General features: G+C 36.1%; 4 protein-coding genes across 7 annotated transcripts; 2 read left to right on the plus strand and 2 right to left on the minus strand.

Annotated features, from left to right (window-relative positions):
• Positions 1–692: 692 nt before the first annotated feature.
• On the minus strand, positions 693–4,629 carry LOC128867297 (uncharacterized). The gene is made up of 6 exons (XM_054108405.1): positions 3,863–4,629; positions 3,700–3,804; positions 3,547–3,636; positions 3,015–3,492; positions 2,886–2,927; positions 693–2,458 (listed from the first exon to the last, which is right to left on the minus strand). The coding sequence occupies exons 1-6, from the start codon at positions 4,504–4,506 to the stop codon at positions 761–763; spliced, it is 3,057 nt and encodes a 1,018-aa protein (XP_053964380.1). The 5' UTR covers positions 4,507–4,629; the 3' UTR covers positions 693–760.
• A 271-nt stretch (positions 4,630–4,900) lies between these two features.
• LOC128865659 (endophilin-B1) lies at positions 4,901–9,755 on the plus strand. 4 transcript variants are annotated; one of them, XM_054105894.1, is made up of 8 exons: positions 4,901–5,153; positions 5,442–5,875; positions 5,947–6,010; positions 6,631–6,666; positions 6,750–6,940; positions 7,195–7,352; positions 7,455–7,513; positions 8,942–9,755. In XM_054105894.1, the coding sequence occupies exons 1-8, from the start codon at positions 5,076–5,078 to the stop codon at positions 9,074–9,076; spliced, it is 1,155 nt and encodes a 384-aa protein (XP_053961869.1). In that variant the 5' UTR covers positions 4,901–5,075; the 3' UTR covers positions 9,077–9,755. The 4 variants fall into 4 exon arrangements, with proteins under 4 accessions (XP_053961869.1, XP_053961870.1, XP_053961867.1 ...); XM_054105895.1 differs by lacking the exon at positions 6,631–6,666 and having other exon boundaries at positions 4,904–5,153; XM_054105892.1 differs by lacking the exons at positions 7,195–7,352; positions 7,455–7,513 and adding an exon at positions 8,576–8,855 and having other exon boundaries at positions 4,906–5,153.
• Positions 9,756–11,394: 1,639 nt separating this feature from the next.
• Positions 11,395–14,464, minus strand: LOC128865658 (protein MTO1 homolog, mitochondrial). Its single transcript, XM_054105891.1, has one exon. It carries the CDS (start codon positions 14,359–14,361, stop codon positions 12,331–12,333), a length of 2,031 nt encoding a protein of 676 aa, XP_053961866.1. The 5' UTR covers positions 14,362–14,464; the 3' UTR covers positions 11,395–12,330.
• Positions 14,465–19,288: 4,824 nt separating this feature from the next.
• Positions 19,289–23,406, plus strand: LOC128868691 (guanylate kinase-associated protein mars). The gene is made up of 5 exons (XM_054111086.1): positions 19,289–19,982; positions 20,053–21,319; positions 21,471–22,078; positions 22,150–23,014; positions 23,152–23,406. The coding sequence occupies exons 1-5, from the start codon at positions 19,380–19,382 to the stop codon at positions 23,238–23,240; spliced, it is 3,432 nt and encodes a 1,143-aa protein (XP_053967061.1). The 5' UTR covers positions 19,289–19,379; the 3' UTR covers positions 23,241–23,406.
• Positions 23,407–23,648: the final 242 nt, after the last annotated feature.

Below are 23,648 nucleotides of genomic sequence, written 5' to 3' on the forward strand. Positions count from 1 at the left end.
CCATCTTTCTCATGCAACTGCACCAATATGACGTCACGCACTCTTTGATGGGCGCAATCTTGTTTCTATCATTCTTGGAGTCGATCGTTACGTCATAGCAAATTGCGCCGCTGTGGAAATCACTTGATTTCCCTACTACCTGATATAAAGCGACGAATCAATACCAACAATCAGATTCAACTTGGGCTTTGAGACGTCTGTCTCGAATTTTCGCCGTTTGAAAGATTACCGTGGAAACTAAAGTACACCCTAACCTATTCTTTATACACATGATACAGTAGCCTCTTACCCTTCATAGTCAAATTAGACCATGCGGGCAAACATTAACAACTAACTACATCCATTATTCATCGTATACCAAAAATCTGGCTTTCTTAAATCTTAATTAGTCAGATAACAAAGTGTTGTCACTGCGGTTTCCTCTCCTAAGAAAAGGTTTAGGGGTTCTTTAAGGATAAAGCAAATCTCAAACACTTTTAAGAAATTCTGCGGGAGTGACAACTTCGGCCAGAGTAATCATTAAGTAAAAGTACTATGTATATATGTAAATATGTAAATAAAATATATTTCAGCAGTCGTCAATGTATTTGAGAAAAGTTATTTATAAGTTTACTCGTGCTTTCCCACTTTACATCAAATTTACATTTAAATATTTCTCTTTTCCCCTGAAAGTATGTATATATAAAAGTACATAATATATATACATATGTATTTATTATATAAAATTCGTTTTTATATAACATTCATTAGGAAATCACTATTAAAAATTTAGGACGGAGCTACCGTTTAAAATAAACTCATAATCGATAGCTCCATAGTCTTCAATTTTGAGCTCAGACGCTGTCTCTGCTTTTTCCGGTGATTGCCCATATACACCTATAGATTTATCTTCAGCATCGATTAAAGTTGGTTGTAAGTTGCTTGGAGATTGTAGAATAAAATTATTGCTTATAGCAATTTCACCAATAAACTTTTCAAAAGACATTGATGTTGCATTTTCCCCATTTTTAATATCGTTTTCAACGAGGTTACTATAACCCGTTGAATTTTCCTCGTCTGTAGTTGTACAAGTCCTCGAGCTTAGATCGACGGAAGTACGCTGATCGATAGGATTGTCGAATTTTGTATTAGAATTTTCAATAATTGAATTAACAGCAGTCGTTGTTTCAGCTTCAGTATTAAGAACTTTGTCGGGGACAGCTTTCTTAGTATTTTTTTTAGAACTTTTGAACAATTTCTGGTTCCCCGTTACTCGCTTGTGATAACCAGGTACCGAGCAGCCGTGAACTTTTTTAACATGTGAATATAAAGAGTCATATTGGTAATAGCTTTTATCACAATTCGGGCATAAAAGTCGACGTTTTTGCGTAACAGGATCTATCACATACGTATACTTCCTTGTGGATAGGCGAGGCCCTGTTCCTTTACCCTTTCGGCTACCACCCTTGCAACTGCCTCGACGGCGTTTTGTTAATTCCTCAATGCTACCGATTAGCGGTCGATGCATTGTACGTAAATGTTTCGAAAATATGCAACTCTTATTGTAATAACGATTACAGATTTTACAAAATCCACGACCCAAATGCACATACTGGACATGTTCCTTAAAAATTTTTTGGTGTGTGAACATTTTGCCACACCATTCACAAACATAATTTTTGATACCTCGATGACCATTCATATGCTGTTGAAAATGATACGCAAAGTAAAATTTTTTCGGGCATAACTCGCATTGAAAAGCAGGCTCTTGATGGCGTTTCCGATGTGCCGCTCGGAGAGCTACAGTTTTAAACAGATTCCCGCAATCTTCGCAAACATAAGGGCAATCACCTTTAGGATGGATTTCCAAATGCCTTTTGAAATCAGACCAGATTTTAAAGGTTTCATTACATTCGGCACAGGTTAAATCTGGTTCAGGTGCGGGTAGAATTTTCGGTGGAACATACCTACGAACCACCGGCGGTACCACATGCTTTCGTAAATGATTTCGCAACTTATGTACGTAATCGAAACGTTTATCACACTTATTGCACCCATATGGCAATTGACCAATGTTATGCTTTCGATATTTGTGCAGCTGCAAGCCAATTAAATCAAAGCAAAAACGATCGCAGAGATCACAGAGAACTTTTTGTAGTTTACTTGTATTTCCGGATGGCAGGTATTCTGCGCATTTGTTATAGTATTCAATAAATTTGTGCTGAAAGAATTTATCACCGCTTTCTTCCTTCGATACGGTCATACCGATAAACCAAGCTTTGATATTTTCCAAATTTCTACGTAAACGTCCTCTTTTCAGATTAAGTCCCCATTTGTCTGTCATTATATCCATCAAATCTAGTAGTTCATTATCATAACTTAGCGAGGCATTACTACGACTATACCATAAACTGCGGAAGCCTTTTAAATGATCCAAGAAATCCAACACAATATCACGCGAAGTTTTATCAAAAATTATCTGTAAAAAAATAAAAAAATTTAACAACAACCACTAATTTACGACAACTACGATACGATGAAACGAATCATCTGACACGAAGAAACAACGATTTACGATACTACGAAACGGAACAGTGGAGAGAATTTGTTTACATGGGCTCTCATTAGTTTCATCGCGCCAGCTGATACGGACGTACGTTTACGTTGGTGAGTGTGAGCACCGTAATGTGAGATAGAAAATGTTATTTTACTTTTTTCTGACTTTAGTCTTTTTTCAGACTTCAGAAAGCATTTTTAGTTACATTAGAAAAATCCTCTATAGATTGTGCTCAGGCAACTATTACCCTGTCTTTAATAATATATATCATTATAGACTAACGCAAAACATGTGTGGAACATAAGGTAAGACAATTCAGTTCTAATCCAGAACGTTTTTATTTATTTACCTCATCTACCGCTTTGGCATTCTTCATGAGTTTCATGGTACTCTGTGTGTAGAAGAAAATACATTTATTTATAAATACACATTTTAAATTACAGTTATGTATGTAGAAATTGTCAATTTTTGTACTCACATTCAGGCAGTTTTGACTGTAATTGTGATCTACATTGGGATCATATTTTTCAACACTCATGTAATATTTTTCTGCATCACTCCCGGTATCTGATTCATCACCAATGTCGAAGTCTTCCGGTAAAAGTTCTCTAAAAGATTCGGCAAGTTTTGGCTGTTGCTCTTGTGATTGTAGCAAAAGATTTCGTTCTTTGTCGATTAAATTGAAGAAAAGATTTATTGGTGGCAGATCTTCCTGAATTACACCATCACTAGAATCGGAATCATTGATGCCGTTTATTTCACTTGTAATCGACTTGGCTTTGTTTTCGGCAAAAGCTTTTTCCAAGTCCCCATGAGTTTCAATAACATGATCTGAAAATTCAGACCAAAACGATATCGGATATTCTGCATCACAATAAAAGCAACGAAGATTAAAATATTTGTCAGGCCCATATTTCGAAACATTTACGAAGCCACAATTTATTCGATCTTCAGTTCTGTAAAAAGTAAAATAACGGGTTTTTCTTAGTTTTTGATTTGTTGGAACTTACGCTTCATCAGTTTGAACACCGTTTGAGGCGTATTCAATTTCCTCCGTTTCTGTTGCAACGGAGTGAGTTTTGTGTATTTGTAACATATATCTGTGAATTAAATAAAATAAAGTATAAAACCAACAATCGTACATTAGTGCTTTAAATAATCACTCAAAAGTTTCCTCTTCAAGCGCTGTGACTTCATAGTCAGAATCAGCTACAGAAATAACTTGGTTTCTGGAAATTTCCTCGCTATCGAATAAGGCTTCATTAATACTGAAAAAAAAAAATTAACAATTAATATTCTAGACTTTAATGACATAAGAAGACTAACAATTCAATATATTGAAATTTAGAATCATTGTGCATTGACTTCACACTTCTTTCAGATGGTAAATTTGCTTGATCCTTAGTCAGTAGATTGGATATTTTTAAAGGTAACAGAGATTGATGTGCTGATAGATTTGCTTGTATATTTAATTGTTTTGGAATTGGCTGTTGTGTCGACTGTTTCGCAGGCTCATTGGAATGGTTTAAAAGTTGGTTTTGTGTAATATCTTTTGGCGACTTATTTGGTTGTGAGTTGGATTGCTTTACAAGTGCTTTATTTCCAGGTTGTATCGGTTTACCCAACAGTTTCATTTGTTTTGATTGTGAAAATTGCGGCGTATGTACCACCTGACGTGGTGTAGGGGTTAGGCTAACTGCATTTAATTTTTTCGTGTTCTGGTTTTGCGTGATATCCAGCGGCGGAACCTGCCCCATCGCTGCTGGAGGTGCTAATGTTGTCAACGTACGTAACTTTGCGTTTGCTGTTGACTTAGGTGTTTTCAAAAAGAAGTCTTTACCCAAGGGAGGTAATATATATTGCTCTCTTGGTTGTTTAATATTTGAATTATAAAAAGCTGAAGGATCGATTATAATAACACCGGAAGGCGCACCTTCGATTTTAGCTTTTTTCGTTGAAGGTTGCTCCATGTTTTTTCTCACTACATGTGTTTCACTTTACTAGCATTGTAATGAGAAACTAAGCCAGCTATTTTAAAAGTTATAAAAATACAACTGAAACAAGAAACCTACCGCCAGAAACAAGCTTGACATAAATTCTCAGCTGTTCAATGGCGATAATCAAAATATTTAAAGTTGGGTTTATATCGATATATTTGGAATAATCGGAAAATTATTCAAAAGAGATATATATTTTAATTGTTTCATTTTGTTCTAAGCATTTACATAAATAATTTATAAAACAAGCACATGATTAAATTGTTGAATCATTTAACATAAGGAACCTATTTTTGTATATGTCTATTTGTAAAATACGTATTCGAGTATTGTACAAAGCAATTCCAATTGCATCCCTGTGTTTTCTTTTTTCTCTCTCTGAAAATCTTGTTTTCTTATTGGAAACGATTGGATATTTTTGCACTATTAGAAAAATTAATCGAACAGAACGGATATAAAAAAAATAGTGAAAAATACTTAAAAATCATTGAAAAAATAGGTATTATCGTTTCAATTCAACGGGGCATTCATATCTAGTAGAAATGAATATAAATTTGCCAAATTTCAATGTGAAAAATCTAGTAAAGGAGGCGGGGAGTACACTGTCTAGAGTGGTGCAGGTAATGTGTGTAAATATGCCTGCAGGCATGAAAGCGATGTTATGTCAGTGGGTGGTGGGCGCAAACCATATATTTATTATGACACCATTGGATCAGGCTATTGTTTCACTGAATAGTCGATTGATGAGGTGACCAAAGTATAAAGGAATTAATGAATTGTTTTAAGCCAATAGGATCTAAATGACATTGCGCTTCTCATTTATACTACCTTTTATGTTATCTTTTGAGCACGATTTTCTCACAAACATCGATTGGTAACATAACATTTTCATACATGTTTGCAACTAGCTGACGGAGGAAAAGCTCGGCACAACCGAACGCACAGAATACGACAATGAGTTCCAAAATCTAGCTGAACGTGCCGATATAACAAAAGCATGGACAGAAAAAATAGTACGTGACACTGAAACAGTGTTGATTCCCAATCCACAGAATCGCATTGAAGACTTCATTTTTGAAAAAATTGAAAAAACCAAGCCGCAACGCCTGAGCAACTTAGAGCACTTAGCGTTGGATATGATTGAGGCTGGTGGAGATTTTGGACAAGATTTACCATACGGCCAGGCTTTAATAAAAGTAGGACAAGCTGAACAAAAACTAGGCCAGTGCGAACGTGATTTCATTGCTTCCTCCGGCATATGCTTCACTCAGCCTTTGCGAAAATTCTTAGACGGCGAAATGAAAACTATTACGAAGGAGCGTGGCATATTAGAAACAAAGCGGTAAGTATAAATATCTGTGCCAGCATTTGTATCATATTGGTTTATTAATTATGTAATTCTAATTATCGAAGTCTTGACCTGGACGCATGCAAAAATCGCGTGAAGAAAGCCAGAAGTATGTTAGGACAACAGACGGTAAGAAATCGCGAGAAATATTTTCAAACATACGTATGCATTCAGGGTTAAAATTTTTCGTAAACTAGGGATTTTTTTTTTTTTTTGTGAATATTAATAAAAATTATTTATTTATTTATATGTAAGAGTAATAGTTATAAATAACCAATACTCTAAAATTTAACAAGAACTCTGGCTACTAAATTAATAAAAATATTTTTGTAAATATTAATGAAACGCGACGCCAAAATACGGACAGTTTTTTATTCGAATGTAACAGATTTTTTTAAATAATAAACCTATAGCAGGAGCAACTTAGAACCATTCCCATGATGGTCGGAGCAAACTAGATTCATATGAGGCCAAAAAATTGTCCTTCAGCAGCATTCCAAATAAATTTAAAGGCATCATTTAAATTGTCAGAATCACAACAGTAATGAAAATCATACAAGGAGATACTTAGATCAGCAAGAAACATTCAAAATCCTATGACATTATGCCTTAATGAGCAAATAGAATTATTAAGTATAAATTTTTTTAATTTCATACTGTTTTTAAAGAGTTGTTACGTATGATTATTATTATAAGAGTCTTAATGCTAATTTAATGTATTTAACGCTGCATAAATATGGAATTATTAGAAAGATGGTGTCTCCCCGGAGGCAGTTCTTGAGCAGGTATTTAATATATATGTAGACGCAAAATACTGTTTTCTACAAATTGATTTATTGAGTAAATTGAGTAAATGAACTTTTCACAGGCTGAGAGAGAACTACGTGTCGCACAAGCAGAATTCGATCGTCAAGCAGAGATAACCAAAGTATTGCTTGAAGGGATCAGCACATCGCAGGCATCACATTTACGCCATTTGCATGCATTCGTTGAAACACAGGTTCGCTACTACAAACACTGTATAGACACAATGAATATTTTGCAGCGCGATTTGGCCAAGTAAGTCGCACCAATTAACATTATTACATGCAAATTTGTTCAATGATTTAAATGGTATTTTTTATGACTAGTATTTTGCGCACTTTCAAACTTTGAATGCCCGAATCGAATATAATTTTCGTTAGCACCTATATAAATTATACTTGTATTTACACATGCAGTTTATTTTATTTTAAAAATTCCAATACATGCAATAGCAATACATTAATTTAAAACTTGCTAAAAATGAGTGAATCAAATCAATTGGTTTGCAGACTGCGACCCGCAAAGCCACGCCTCCGCATAAACAGTGAAGATGTGGATGGGCCTCCCAATACGATTAACCACTCAATCGTCCATCCATTAGCGAAATCAAACGATTTCAATACACACGTATTCAATGAATTTGATGATAATGAAGATTTAGATAATTTCCATACAATCGATATAAATAACGATGAAGTAAACGTTGATGAGAATCACGAAAATACCAGTAGCACCCTCAGGAATCAATCAAATAATACCAACCCATTCGCAACTACAGATATTTTGGAGCATTACAATATAGAATTCGACACTAGCGCTATTACATCGGTTTAGGATAAAATGTTAATTATTGTGTGTTTATACGAATAGCAAGGTTGTATTTATTACATAGAAATGTCAAAAGCAATAGCTTTTATAAATAACATGTAAAGTAAAGAGACGCGAATAAAATTGAAATTTTATTAAACTAATTTTGAAATCGTGTAAAACCAGGTAAATTTATAATTAATCTAAAGAAAGTGTAAGGTGCTAAAATACTTGATTCGTTTCTGCTCTTTTTGAACTTATAAAAAAATTCTTTTAAGCATAATTAAAAGTTAATAGAATACCAAGTTTATATACACACACACTTTCTTATATAATACAAATTTACATATAAACGAACGGTTAATATAAGAATCAAAATTAAATGAAATATTAAAAATCTATTTATATTGCTTGCGCCAAGTAAATGCATTATAATTATTATTCCGTGTAATATTTCTTGAAGTTAAGGAAGCCTTTTTTAATACCTCTGATAGGTGTATGCAATGAAAAAAAAGACATTAAAGGTTTCATGGTACGACCGAAGTATACATATATACGTGTAGGACAATGAAGATAATTTGACAATTGCTAGCAAACAATAAATAAAACTTTAAAGTTGAAATTTTCACTATTTGTCATAAGTAACCTAAAATATGTAATAAATCGTGTTGATGTAGTAAATAGTATTCTCAGGCATAAATATGTATAATAACGATCTAATACTAGTCACTCAATTAAAATATTATATGAATACTTGTTAAATTGTTGGGAACTGTAATTTCGCTACCTAGCACATTGGTTTTAAGAAATATTTAGACACGAAATGGTTTTAAATTAATTAATAAAATCTGTATTGGTTATAGTTATAAAATGAAGTCATGAAGTGTATAGCGGAAAGATTAGAAGTCTTATAAATAAAATTGCTTGCAAATTTCTTCAAATCAAATGTGCATATCACTAAATTGAAATATATAAAAAATATGGATTTCATCTTATTACAATTGAAATATTTTAATTTTTTCGCAAATTTCGTAAACTTTTTATACATCCTATCTTCATATATTCACGTATTATTTTGATTAGTTTGGGAGGCCCGACCCCATATGCTCCGATTGATATATACAATGATGATGATGGTAGTGGCAATCATAGCGCCTCTAGTGGCATTGGGCTCAATGCTGGTGGCGGCGGCGGCGGTAGCGGCGCTGGCATTGGTGCTGGTTCTGGCGTAGGCGCTGGAAGTGGCGGCAGAAGACGCAACCCAGGCGATCCAATACTCAACGCTGATCAAATGAGACGCGCACGGGTATTATGCGCCTACGACGCTAAAGATCATACTGAATTGAATCTGAATGCCAATGAGGTAAACTGTTATTTGCAAATTGATATTTTGAGCTTTTGATGCAAGTGTATAAGTATTTCAATATGTTTCTTACTCTTGATTGGTAGGTAATTTTTGTTACGGAATGCTCACCAGTAAATCCCGATTATATGTATGGAAAGCAGGGTTTATTAAAAGGATTGGTGCCACGCGCATTTCTTGAAATGCTCGAAGATGAAGAGAATGACACCAATAATTTCTAAACAAAACAAAACAATAAAAAAACATTTATTTATGCAAAACTTTCAACAAAAACTTTTAAATCCAGAATTAACAACTCGTTGCATAAGTTTAAAAAATCAAGGTTATAGAAAATCAACAAATACTCAAAAAAATTATTTAATTTCTAACGAAAAACGTATAAAAAATTACCGTAACTACAGAGGAAATATTTAGCGGTATAGAAGATAAATGTTATAGAACCAACCAGCATTACGGAAATGATCTACACATACAGTACAATAATGACTATGAATAAAAACGCATACAAAAATATTCAACAAATTAAAATGATTAATAAGGAATTCAATGTAAATGTGTGCAACATTGAGTTACGAGTAAACGTGACGTTAAAAAATAGCAGTAGGCAATTTTTGAAGTAGTATTGCTTATGTACGGTGCGATTACTATGTACATTGGATGTGAACGCAAATGCAAATCATAAAAATATAAAAGGCTTTGCCTCCTGATAAACAATAAGCCGCATGATAATCACTTCTAGCTATATTCATGTTTGAAAATGTAATTGCATGTGCTATTTGTTGTAATAAGTATAAACCTTTCAAATTTTAAAAGTCTTGCAATGCGACCTCAAAATTGGCGGTGATATTTTGAGGTAACAATTTTCGAAAACAGTCAACTTATTAACTTAATTTTTATTCTTATTATTTATGAATAATTTGTAAAATAGTAAGTCTTCCAGCATCTCATTTAAATTTGTTAGCATCGTATGCAGTATTTTCTTTATTATTCATAATGAATACATTTTGTAAGTGAAAACCATTATAAGATTTTTATCCAAAAAGTCGCATTTTCCAAATAATGCAGCACCATAAAAAATATAGAGTCCAACCTTTTGTCGTTAATCGATGCAAAGTATTGATGTATAATATTTAAGACTAATCGTAAAATAAATTAAAAATAAAATATAGAAAGAGATTCATATTTACAAAAAGACTCAGCACACTAAAACGTATTTTAAAACGACCACAGAATAATTCAATTAGCAAAAAAGACAAAAGCATGAGATATGAGCATACATAAGAAACTTATGTATTATTTGGTGTTCGGCAGTGCTTCTCCTCCAATTTGTGGTGTGCGTCTTGATGTTGTGCCACAATATAAAAAACGTCCACCAATTAAAAGACACGCCCTCTCTGCGTATGTCAAGACTTAAAATTGTACAACTTAAATAAATCTGAGCATATAATTTGTCAACAATACATTCCAATACTATATTCAATAAAATTATCAATTGTATGCAATTAGTTTATTTTCACTTTTTTATAAAATTTTTAATATTATAATTTAATATATTTTATGTTATTATCTTGTTTTATAATTATAGTTTCTCCAACGCTTAGCTAAATGCACTAATTAGGATACATATTTATACCTATAAAGTACTTAAAAATACGTTTCCAATCAAGCTGGCTCAACCCTATTGTGGTGTTACTTTGTTGCAGAAACAAAAAATATGCATTTTATTTCATCGTTTATTATTCTATGTATGAACATGTATTAAATACTGAAAAGTTATTGTACGATAACAAGTGAAAATTCCATACATAAGCGATTAAGGAGCAATTATTGCGAGTCAATTAAAGGCAGTGCACAGTGTCCATTGCTATGAAAACTGACACCTTTGTTTTGCTATATTCAAGAGGTCAGTGCAATATTATATACAAATACATACTAATATATAAAAAATATTACAATACATATATGTTGCCATAATATATATCAATTTAAAGCAAAAATATAGATACGTACCCACATGTAATAGATTTTAAGCACTTTTCACTGCTTTATCTCCTAAATGGAAAATTATATAAATTAATGAGTGCTAAAACGCAAAGAGTTGAAATACACAAGCCAAGTTTTTTAAAATTTTTGAATCTCCTTCACATACCTATAATTATTCAATCTATTAAAATATGTACAAAAAGACAATGAAAATGTAGGTAAAAAAATACTTGAACAATTACAACGAAATCCAATGAGCAGGTGCCCCCAAACATCAGAGAATTTATATTTTTATCAAAATAACCTTAAGCCTGAAAATTCTATTTAAGCTAAGATATAGCTGTGCTTGACTTTTCTTCAAATGCTTGAAAATTACTTCTTTTTTTTATTTATTGATGTTAATAATATGCGAAATGGTAATAATATTTACAATTTGACAGCCAAAAATCCAAATAAACAAGTGTAAAAATCTAAAACTTTCTGCACCTGTTTCCTATACCCGCACTTACAGTTCCAAAACATTATTGCTTCATATCCATATGTAACTTTTGCCAAGAAGATCAAATAAACCATCGTTTTTCATTAGTTTCCTTTGTCTGTGCTTGCATCAAATACACCATCGTTTTTCATAACTTTCCTTTGTGGCATTGAATAGTTTTTGATTGAGTCATTTGCCAAGCCCAAGTACAATTGCAATGCGATATAAAACCACAAACCACATCCCAAAAGAAAAACATATATTCTTGCTCACCTTAATTTATTAAATACTCTAGTTTTTAATTAACAAACAAAAATGTTACAAAAAAAATTTAAATATATTAAATAAAAAGTATTTTTGTATAGCAACTATAATCCGAAAAGACGATAAATGTTATACAAGAAAGTTAAATTTTCATATACATATTTACACCAAGAACGAATGTGTGCCTCGTGCATGTGGCAATAATTTATTTTTAGCGATTCGTTGTTATGTAGTTATTTTGTTATGTACAATAGCAGGATATAAGTAGCGAACACAATTGTGTAGAATTTGTAGAAATACATACATACATACACGCAATATGCTTCAATGCAAATGTACCTCCAATTATGTACATTATTAGCGATTACCTACTTATGCATAGATGTATGAATTAATATGCACGAGTTATAGAAATAGTAGATTTTAGCAAAACATATACATACATACATTCTTATATTTTTATTAACTTTTCGTGCATCGTTGCTGAATATGTAAACTAAATTGGTTTGATTAAAACTTACTTCATTCCTAAAATATTTATTGCATAATAATATTAAAAATAATAAAATACTCGTATATGTCACTAAAAGGAAAAATAATTTGTTTTCTTCTAACTTAACCAAAATATACGGCTTGAATTTTCCATGTTGCACTTAACTTTCGCTAAGGCGATCGTTCAGTTAGTTGAAATTTACTCAGCCATAACTATATTACTTTGTTTTAAATTCCTTTCTTCCAATGCCCGTTGTTTCACGCATTCACCGCTTGCTCCAATCCCTGTCCACGTTTCACATATTTGAGTAGCCGCACAATGGTTGCTGGTGTTACACCTTGTATACGACTAGCTGCTGCTATAGTCTGTGGTTGTATCAACGCCAATTTTTGTCGCTCTTCATTTGATAGGCTCAACGTTTTGGCGAAGTAGTCAATATCAGCGGGTATTGCCAGCCCTTCATCGCGGCGCACATCCTCTACATCCCGTAGCTGCTCGGCCACAAAATGTGCATACAATGCCTCAATTTTAAGACGCCCGAAAATGGCGGTTTCACTGCGTAACCAACCGAGTTCGTCAGGTTGCAATTCTATCAACTGTGTTAGTGTTATGTTGTCTGCTGGTATGCCAAGCATGTCAAATGCACTTTTTTTGACGGATGCTTTCGCTTCACGTACTCCAAGCGCACGTCGCCAATAGTTTGTATGATGTTGCAATGATTTCAGTTGGTTAATGGCTTGCTGTAATTTTTGTTCAGTGATTTTGAAACGTTTGTAGCGGCTTTCGGCTACTACACCAAAATTGTAGCCTTTCTCTGTCAGTCGCATATCGGCATTATCTGGTCGTAGTGAAAGACGAAACTCCGCACGACTGGTAAACATGCGATATGGTTCATTAGTACCCAATGTTGTTAAGTCATCGATGAGTACACCAATGTAACCTTCAGTTCGGCTTATCGTCAGCTGGCATGGGTTTTCAGTGGAGGAACCAGTTGTCCGATTTTGTATTGCTTTTTTAGCAGCATTCGCACCCGCAATTATACCTTGCGCTGCTGCCTCTTCATAACCGGTAGTGCCGTTGATTTGTCCTGCAAAGAAGAGGTTTTCCACACGTTTGGTTTCCAGAGTGGCAAATAGTTCACGAGGATCAATAAAATCATACTCTACACCATATCCAGGTTGAACAACTTTAGCTTGCTCCAGACCATGAATGTTATGTACCAGCTCTACCTGTTGTTCGTATGGCAAAGTGCATGACAGCCCTTGAGGGTAGATAAGTTCGCTTTCAAAACCCTCTGGCTCGAGCCAAATTTGATGCACTTTTTCACCGAAACGCAAAACTTTCGACTCAATGGACGGACAGTAACGCGGACCGGTAACTTCCTCAGTAACATGTCGATTCACGTGCAAATTCTGACGCACAATATTATTTACAGCTAAAGTAGTGTGCGTTAGATAACAAGGCAGTTGCTTGTCTGCTTCGATCCATACCCGCTCATTCATGAATGAGAAAGGAGCTGGGGGATTGTCCCCCGAATGATGCGTTAGTCGATTATAATCGATACTGTTTTTAGCAATGCGAGGTGGCGTGCCTGTTTTAAGGCGTCCCAGGCGAAATCCATGTTTCTCCAGCGATTGACCCAATGCCATAGCCGGTTCATCACCCATTCTTCCTGCAGGACGCACTTCAAGTCCTATATTTATATTAGCTCGTAAAAACGTTCCCGTTGTTAGAATAACGGTGCGGCTTTGCACTATTTCACCACTTTTTAATACAACTCCACAACAACGTTGCGCTCTTCCCTCCGCATGCCCTTCTATGAACAAATCATCTACAGCTGCGCAACGTATTTCCAAGTTATTCATATTAAATAATTCCTTTTGTACAGCTTGCTTATACAGCATTCGATCGATTTGGGCGCGAGGTCCCCACACAGCCGGTCCACGTCTACGATTTAACACTTTATATTGCACCCCAGAAACATCGCAGCAACGAGAACATAATCCATCCAACGCATCGACTTCACGCATTAAATGTCCTTTGCCAATTCCTCCAAATGACGGGTTACAAGACATTTCTCCAATTGTTTCAAGCTTGTGTGTAATAAGCAGCGTATTCGCATGCATTCTCGCCGATGCCGCGCATGCTTCCGTACCAGCATGACCACCGCCAATTACGATACAGTCGTAAACGTTTTCAGTACCATTGGTTGATGATAAAGTTGACTTATATCTGTGAATAAGAAGCAATTGTTTCACAGCGTTTTGGTTCTGAAAACTCCGTAACATTTTGACGATAGATAATATTTCGACTGGCAATATAATCTTTTTGTATTTATGGAAGAAAAAGTCAATGTTCGCAAATCAGCTGATTTTTGTTTATGTTTAAAGTAGGATACAGACGGCGAACATGCTCAATGTCGTTTGCCCCAGACGGCAAACGGTTCATATATGATTTTGTGTTGATGGTGTAAATATGAATAGTAATCACATGGATGTTTCGATTGCATTGTTTGTTATTTATGCCTGTATGAATATAAAAAGGGAAAGAGAGCAAAAACAATAATGGGTAAATTAATGGCTAATAGAAGGAGAAGAAAAACACCATGTTAAGCTATTAAATCATCCTGAATTATCGGATTCGGAAGAAATTATAACTTACTAGCAAACCCCGCCCGCTTCGCTGGGCACACTAAAATAGAATAGATATGGTTTAGAACAGAAAATATATGGTTTTCATATTATTTATTTCTTTATTCTTTATTCAAGCGCTTTGGCATAAACAATATTTTTTGTTTTTCTATTTGTTTTTGAGTAAATATATAATGTTGTTGGCTTCCCAACACGTGAACAGCCAACGTATAGTTGACCATGGGTGAATACTGGTTCTTCTAAATTCATCCCGCATATTTCTAAAGTTTGCCCTTGTGATTTATTGATAGTTATTGCAAATGCTAAACGAATGGGCAGTTGCAAACGTTTGAATTCAAATGGCAATTCAGGTGGAATTCTCGGTATTAGAACGTCTTCATTCTTGAATTTGCCAATTAAAATAGTTGCTTCGATAACATTATTCATCAATCGTTTGACTACAAGTCTAGTTCCGTTACATAGCAGGTTTGTTCAAATTGATGTCTCTTGGTCGATTTGATCTGGACCGTGCCATTCGTTGCCGATTTGCTTCATTTTCTTCTTGACGTTTTTCTGATGTCGCGTTATTCCGAGCATTTGCCATGCGCCTATTATTATTTGTCGAGCGACTAATATGAATACGCGATTGTCTTGGCATTTGTACTGTAATAAACATTATTGTAATTATGGTATTCTGAAATTTTGTGGATTATATTTTTTGTTTTTTTATTTGATTCACTCATGGTGCAACGTAGTTTATCGCATATGAACCGAAAAAATAAATCCACTAAATTTGATGAAAACTTACATTAATGAATTCCAATTTACCACGTGAAAATTCCTAAATGGATAAGAAAAATATAAGCACGTGAGCGATTGTTAATTGAAAAAATAATAAATTTCTTTTTTCTTTTTGACGATTGTTTCTTAGTTATTCATTTGCGTTGATTTGAAATTAAAAAAAAATCTTCTTTTTTCATGATCATCAAGTGTTAGCAATGTGTGTAAGTTTGGTTTAATTCGGCGCAAAGACACGGCGGGTCCACGTTTTGACATATATTTCGAGACCCTAGTCATCAATAGGTATGAAAATTACCCCGTATTAAAGCACTTATCGACAGCTTTCATTTGATGCCCATATTGTACATACACAACCAAAGGTTACCCGGGCCCACGTTTTGACCTATATCTCGAGACCCCAGTCACGGCGCGGTATGAAAAATACTCTGTACTAAAGCATTCGCCAACAGCTTCAATTTGATATCCATATTGTACAAACACATTCTAGGTTCCACGTTTTGGTCTCTATATCGAGACCCCAGTCACGGAGCGGCATGAAAAATACTCTGTACTAAAGCATTCACCAACAGCTTCAATTTGATATCCATATTGTACAAACACATTCTAGGTTCCACGTTTTGGTCTCTATATCGAGACTCTAGTCACGGAGCGGCAAGAAAATTACTCTGAACTAAAGCATTCACCAACAGCTTCCATCTGATATCCATATTGTACAAACACATTCTAGGCTCCACGTTTTGGTCTCTATCTCGAGACCCTAGTCACGGAGCGGCATGAAAAATACTCTGAACTAAAGCATTCACCAACAGCTTCCATCTGATATCCATATTGTACAAACACATTCTAGGCTCCACGTTTTGGTCTCTATCTCGAGACCCTAGTCACGGAGCGGCATAAAAAATACTCTGTACTAAAGCATTCACCAACAGCTTCAATTTGATATCCATATTGTACAAACACATTCCAGGCTCCACGTTTTGGTCTCTATCTCGAGACCCTAGTCACGGAGCGGCATGAAAAATACTCTGAACTAAAGCATTCACCAACAGCTTCCATCTGATATCCATATTGTACAAACACATTCTAGGCTCCACGTTTTGGTCTCTATCTCGAGACCCTAGTCACGGAGCGGCATGAAAAATACTCTGAACTAAAGCATTCACCAACAGCTTCCATCTGATATCCATATTGTACAAACACATTCTAGGCTCCACGTTTTGGTCTCTATCTCGAGACCCCAGTCACGGAGCGGCATGAAAAATACTCTGTACTAAAGCATTCACCAACAGCTTCAATTTGATATCCATATTGTACAAACACATTCTAGGTTCCACGTTTTGGTCTCTATCTCGAGACCCTAGTCACGGAGCGGCATGAAAAATACTCTGAACTAAAGCATTCACCAACAGCTTCCATCTGATATCCATATTGTACAAACACATTCTAGGCTCCACGTTTTGGTCTCTATCTCGAGACCCTAGTCACGGAGCGGCATAAAAAATACTCTGTACTAAAGCATTCACCAACAGCTTCAATTTGATATCCATATTGTACAAACACATTCTAGGGTCCACGTGTTGGTCTCTATCTCGAGACCCTAGTCACGGAGCGGCATGAAAAATACTCTGAACTAAAGCATTCACCAACAGCTTCCATCTGATATCCATATTGTACAAACACATTCTAGGCTCCACGTTTTGGTCTCTACCTCGAGACCCTAGTCACGGAGCGGCATGAAAAATACTCTGTACTAAAGCATTCACCAACAGCTTCAATTTGATATCCATATTGTACAAACACATTCTAGGGTCCACGTGTTAGTCTCTATCTCGAGACCCTAGTCACGGAGCGGCATGAAAAATACTCTGAACTAAAGCATTCACCAACAGCTTCCATCTGATACCCATATTGTACATACACATCCGAAGGTTACCCGGGTCCCCGTTTTGACCAAATCTCGAGCCCTATCCACCAATAGGCATCCAAACTATACGTAAACCATCTTCAATACCTACTTAACAATGTGTGTAAGTTTGGTTTAATTCGGTGCAAAGACACGGCCGGTTAGCGAACACACACAAAAAGTTGACTTTATTTTATATATAAGATAACTACATTCGCGAAATGTTATCACATGCAATGATTAAAAAAATAATTAATGCGAGACGCGATTATGCCAAACGAGAAGCTATCCGCTACGTTTCCTTGCCGCAGGACAAATTCTTGACAGATATTTCATCTCAGTGCTTCGGCGCAATAGTAGAGAAAAAGTATCTCTGCACTAAAGCCATTTGCTCCTATCCCCTGCTCAACACAAAACGAGATAGTTACACTTGCTTTCAATGCAATGTCCGCGCACTACACCTCAAACGATGAACATGTGCGCGAGCCGCTTGCTGATAATTTAGTACCAAAGGTGACCTTTGCCCAGAACAGTTACTTTATTTTCGCGATTATGGCAAATCTGACGTCAGTTCCCCTTCCAATACAAAACTAACAAAAGGTTGGTTGTTTCCCAACTGTCGTTATTGCAATTATTGAAAGAGTTAGAAAAATTAAGAAGAATCCAGGATATTATTGCATCCACATCGTCTACAATGATCGATTAATCGGAAAATTATAAAATTAAAATTTTTATATTAGTATGTGAATAATATGTGCCCAACTAAAAAGTCTGAAATGTGCGCTTGTAGAGGAATACCTTGCTGATTAAGCAGTCGGCTGATATTTGCCAGACTTCTTAGTTTGATCGCAATTGGGCTACACATCTAACTATTTCAGATTAAGAGTTAGATTTATTGAAGGTTTGCACTTCCATCCCATGGTATTTTGTCCGGTTCCACGTTACCGGAATGACTCGGGTTTGTCCCAACCAAAGGCTGCCACCTTATTAAACTAGCCTTGTCTAGTTCATCATACCTTACCCTCGTCTTTCGTCCCTGAAACAGATGTATGCAACAAGATTGCTCCATATACTTCATCTCAGGGCAGGCATTGAGCGCAACCCGGGACCCAAAGTATACTTCTGCTGCTTATGCCGAAAACGGTTTCACCCTAACTCAACATCGATTAGATGCAATCAGTCCATCTTAAGACCTGCTTAGACCTTGAGACGCACAGGGAGTGGTCCACGCGGTATGTGACCAAATTTTGCTTTCGTCATCTTGCGTCCTCAGCCCATACGGATATCAACTCTACAAATGTGTTGGCGCATCCAACCAGCACCACAAACTAAACCTCCCTCTCTATACACCTGACCAATCGTTTAAAGTCCACCACACAGTGCAGTATCGTCTTATCGATGAGGGCATCAACCGCAGATACAGTACCTTAGAATGCCAAGGAATACCTGACCCATCAGGTGATGCCGACCTCGAAATATTCAACATATATAAACCCTTCTCTCACCTGCTGCCCAACTAGATATCACCCTAAAAATGGTGCGCTCATCAGAGGTGAAACCCGTTCTCGATCGATGATCTTTAGCACTCAAGCCTACCAAACGATCATAGGGGACAGATTTCGGCAGAGACAATAGACGATTCGACATTCTGCATAGTGAACAATGATTTCATGATTCAAATTACTAATTCATTTAAATGTAATCTTCCTGAGAACATTAAAAACAAAAATATATATTAATATTTCGATCTCCATAAAGAGTATCTATAAAGAAAAGGCTCCCATTGCATGTGTCTTCAATAATAATATTATAAAAATCTGGCAGCGCGAAAATTTCCTCAAAGGGAAATTTCGGTTTAATTTGAGTAGAAATACCCAAAGCGTTCGAAATAGTTTCACTTTACATTTACCAAGTGATCTGTATGCACAAATATTATTTTTATAAAAGAGAAAAGCCTACATAAAAACTAAAAATGAACCGTTACAGTATTCTATATAAAGAAAACTCGTCTATGTTGAGTTCGGTTGAGCATAATCGTACAAACCGTGAATTACAGAATGCGAACCGAGCTGAGAAGCGCAGGCAAATTTTCGCAAGTGGCCGTAATCTCAATGTCAGCCCGACACCTAAAAAGTCAACCGAATCGAAGGAACAAAAAGTCCACTTGGAAAACGTAAATTTGCAAAAACACGAAAATAAAGAGAATATGGGGAATTCAGGAAACAACACAAAATGTTGTGACGTAAAAAGTGCGGATCAAAGCGTTTGTAATAAGTCTCGAATTGCATTGGCGGCATTGGGGAAAGCCAATCCTAAAAAGGCAACGCGACAAGAAATGTATTTATTAAGATTTATCGAATGGAAGGAAGCTCAAAAACAAAAAGAACAGAAGAAGAGAGAGCACAAGAAGCCACCATTTGTTCCTAGTGGAGGGGTTAGCGGTAGTGGATTTGGTAATTCAAAAGCATCAGTAGTATCAAATAAAGTTAAAAGCAAAGAAGTTGCTTCATTTGTGCCAAAAGATTATCATAATTTCAAGCCGCCAGCAGGGTTAAAAAATCCCCTGGTAAAAATGGTAAAAAAAAAAACCCTTTTTAATTAAACATCCATAAAATGATAAATATTGAATTTATTCCTTATTGCAGACTCCCGCGATGAAAGATGTGCTCGGAAAGGACCGGCAATCATTTTACACTGTTGTTCCCACACCGCCAAGGGATAAAAAGGATAATGCAACAAAAGTAGACATAAAAAAAACACCTGCACTTAAAAAAACTCCGGCTGTGTCCAAATTGGCGGGCGTTACTTCGGTAGTGATGCCAGCCGCATCTGCAATGAAATCAACAAAAACGGCTACAACCTCAAGGTTAGCTAATACGAATAGCACAAAAGCTATGAAAGCGACAGCAGTACCACCAAGTACAGGAAAAGTTTCGACTGCAGTTATAGAGCCTAGTAAAAAAGCACTTAGTCGCGCACTGACATATCCTCTTTGTGCAAAAACTCCAGCATCACAAAAACAAAAAGCAATTTCAAATGTAGATATTAAGTTAACTTCAAAAGAACCTTTAAAAAATAATCCATCTACCAGCAACAAAAATGGTGAAAATGCCAAACAATTTAAAAATCGTTTAGATAGTGCATTAGCATTTGCACGTCCTCATCCACCAAAAGTTACAAGAACAATATCACGAAAACCGCTGACCCGACCTAAAGGTATTGGAACAAGCACAGCCGCAAACATACCTAAACCTAGAACAACTGGTGGAAGCACCGGTGCTGTAGGAAAAGCACATCTGCTGCAAAATAAACAAACTGCAGTTGTTGCGACCGAACGTCCAAAAGCAGGATGTAATGTGAAACTTGCTACAAGCCTAAAGGCAAAGAAGGCACAAATTTCAACATTAAATCGTCCTAACGCTCCTAATAAAATTGCCATTAAAAGTAAGGCCACACTTGGCGGGGCGCGCATCAGTGCGGCTTTCGCAATTGCTGAAACACCAACTGATTTGTTAAACATCAATCCATTTGAGCCAAATGCTGCATCAACCCGTGTAAAATCGCCTTTGCCACACACTTCTAAAAAACCTAATATCAGCTTCGTTAATTCTAAAACCGCCAATGACAAAAAGAATGTGGTATCTCGCCAAAATATCCGAGCACATAATTCATCTTCGGCGAAGCGTACACTGATACAGCAGCAACAAAAACCGGATGGAACTAAACAAACAAGTAAATTCAACTTCGTACGTTATTCTGGTGGTTTGTCGGAATTCGATATGAGCAGCGAAATTGAAGAAGATGGCGTAGATAATGAGGAGATAGAAAAAATAATGGACGATGGCAAATCCACTAGCCAAACTGAAGAAAATACAGTTTTGGAAGCGCAGCTCAAATACTCGGTTGATCAAGGTATGCAACTTGAAACTAAATTCAAATTGAATTGTGTTATAGGTATTTCACTTGTTCGTCTATTTCTTTTGATATACATTTAAACTTAAATCAAATCTCGAGTTTATATCGTTATTAAATAATTGTACCAATTACACTATTATTATCACAGATAATTTGACTTTACTTCCCGAAAGTAAAACAAATCAGGAGTTGGCTCAGGTAAAGACTCCTCCTTCGGCCGAAACGGAACGTCCGATAAATTATATTGGCTCGTTTGTAGCAGTTTCGCGTGGCAAAGTGAGCGCTCGTAAAGAGCGCGAAAAACGCGATAGTGTTTACATACCGAGCGCCAATGAAAACAGAAGCTTACCAGCTGCAGCAACAACAACACCTATTAAAAATGCAGAAACTGCATCCCAAACTACAGTTGCTACGCCTGTTAGTCTTGAGTCCAGGCGGATACTTGAAGCGGTACGCTACTTTCGACAACAACTCAGTAATGAAATCGAGCGCTTACATGCATTATGCAACCAATGGGAGGAATATCAAAAGCAAAACACACTACTTCTGCGGCAAACTGGCGGGGATGACATGATTAATGTGACTGTCGGTCAAACGAAATTGCTAACAAGCAAAAAGTTTCAACAGTTCCAGGGTCTAATAGATCGCTGCGAATGCCGAGCCAGAGGAACGGCAGCGGCCGATGACGGAAGCGAAAATACGAAACCAATTACAGACGTAGACTTGGAAGGATTTTGGTCCATGCTCAACTTACAGGTAAGCTTCAACAATATTTGAAGATGTTCGATTAATTTTAATATCAGCTTAATCGTACTATATTTTGTTAGGTGGACAACATTGAGAAACGGTTTTCAAATTTAACACGATGGAAATCCAATAATTGGTGCGATCCGGATGAAATGCAACAACCAAAACCAGTCAAGTCGAAATCTAAGCCAAATTTAAACAAAGTTAAAAAGGCCAAACCACCTGCGAAAATGGCCAAAGCAAGTAGTGGGTTGCAAGCAATGTTGCGCAACATGCACGCTAAGATGCGTAAAAATAAGGAAACTGAAGTCGTTGGTAATGGAGAAACAGCCGTTGCTATGGTGCTAACGCCAACGCGTCTACGTCAACGACGTTCACATAGTGGCACTCCAAGAAATGGGGATGTTGGTGCTGAACAGCGGCGTATCTCAGTGGTGGTACGTGATCGAAAATCTCTCTCAGCTGCTGCAACCATTATAAGTTTGCCGGCTAACAGCTCACCAGCATTTGCTGTAGGGGCACAAAGGCGTCACTCACGCATAAATGCAGAATCGCCAAAGTCGGTTAAGACATGCAGCGATGAGTTGCGCCGAAGCCTCAGTAACATGGAAAAGGCATTTAACGGCTGTAACGATTTGTTGCGCAGCACACTGTCTGGAAATGCGCATAAATCACAACGTCGTAGCGGTACACCGAATTTCATCGAACTGCCCATCGAAAAGGAAGCTGCAGCAAAGGTACAAACTCCCGCACGAACGCCGCCATCTGTAACAACTTTGAACGTTGGACGTAAGTCAATATTGAAAACACCTGGCACTGCAAAGGGTAAACCGAAGAATGTGATTTTCAACGAGAAGTTGCGTGTTAAAAAATTCCATTTTACATGTGAGGATTATGACGAGTTGAGCGATGATGAGAAGCAGCGCATGCAAACTAGTACTGAAGGTAAATCAAAAACTAGCTTTATTGAATAAAGATTTGAAAGATTTTTTGTATTCACCTGATTTGTATTTCTATTTCTTTTATTTAATATAAAATATTGACTTAACTAAGTTACGTTTTCTATAACAATCTTTTTTTAGAGCCACTTGCAGATCAACGCACTTATTCATTACGTACGCGTAAAGTTGTTCTCCGACCATCATGCGAAATTGAAATACCCCAAGCTTAAAACGTTTATAATTAATTTCTTATTTATTAATTGACTGTTCATTAGATAGCTGTTTAACTTCATTTGTTTTCATTTGGAGTGCATAATTTATCTATTGTTTACCATATATTCTATGTAATTCTTTAAATAAATTTGCCACTTGGATTGTATCCACCTATAGAAGTAATTATTTCTTTTAATCAACAGGATTTATTAACAAGTTTTTTTAACCTTTGCATAACTAAAGTAAATGCATATATATGTATATTGGCTTGTATTTTACGCCAATGTTATGGTTATCTCTCAATCAGCGGTTCGGGTATTATTTAGCCGACTGTTGTAACCGAACACAACCACGACTTTTTACGTCGTGCAAAATATGTGGGCTTTTTCGCAAACTGATCAACATATTTTTCAAAATCTTGTTTT

This window comes from Anastrepha ludens, chromosome 6, assembly GCF_028408465.1.
Source record: "Anastrepha ludens isolate Willacy chromosome 6, idAnaLude1.1, whole genome shotgun sequence".
Lineage (NCBI taxonomy): Eukaryota > Metazoa > Arthropoda > Insecta > Diptera > Tephritidae > Anastrepha > Anastrepha ludens.

Bases quoted from the DNA above. Each gene is read 5' to 3' on its own strand.
- LOC128868691 (XM_054111086.1), top strand. From the start codon at position 19,380: ATGAACCGTTACAGTATTCTATATAAAGAAAACTCGTCTATGTTGAGT. The intron at 19,983-20,052 runs GTAAAAAAAAAA...TCCTTATTGCAG, and splicing joins AAAATCCCCTGGTAAAAATG to ACTCCCGCGATGAAAGATGT. The intron at 23,015-23,151 runs GTAAATCAAAAA...ATCTTTTTTTAG, and splicing joins CATGCAAACTAGTACTGAAG to AGCCACTTGCAGATCAACGC.
- LOC128865658 (XM_054105891.1), bottom strand. From the start codon at position 14,361: ATGTTACGGAGTTTTCAGAACCAAAACGCTGTGAAACAATTGCTTCTT.
- LOC128865659 (XM_054105892.1), top strand. From the start codon at position 5,076: ATGAATATAAATTTGCCAAATTTCAATGTGAAAAATCTAGTAAAGGAG. The intron at 5,154-5,441 runs GTAATGTGTGTA...GTTTGCAACTAG, and splicing joins CACTGTCTAGAGTGGTGCAG to CTGACGGAGGAAAAGCTCGG. The intron at 5,876-5,946 runs GTAAGTATAAAT...TAATTATCGAAG, and splicing joins GGCATATTAGAAACAAAGCG to TCTTGACCTGGACGCATGCA.
- LOC128867297 (XM_054108405.1), bottom strand. From the start codon at position 4,506: ATGGAGCAACCTTCAACGAAAAAAGCTAAAATCGAAGGTGCGCCTTCC. The intron at 2,928-3,014 runs GTGAGTACAAAA...TTCTACACACAG, and splicing joins ACAGTCAAAACTGCCTGAAT to AGTACCATGAAACTCATGAA. The intron at 2,459-2,885 runs GTAAATAAATAA...ATTTTTTTACAG, and splicing joins ATGCCAAAGCGGTAGATGAG to ATAATTTTTGATAAAACTTC.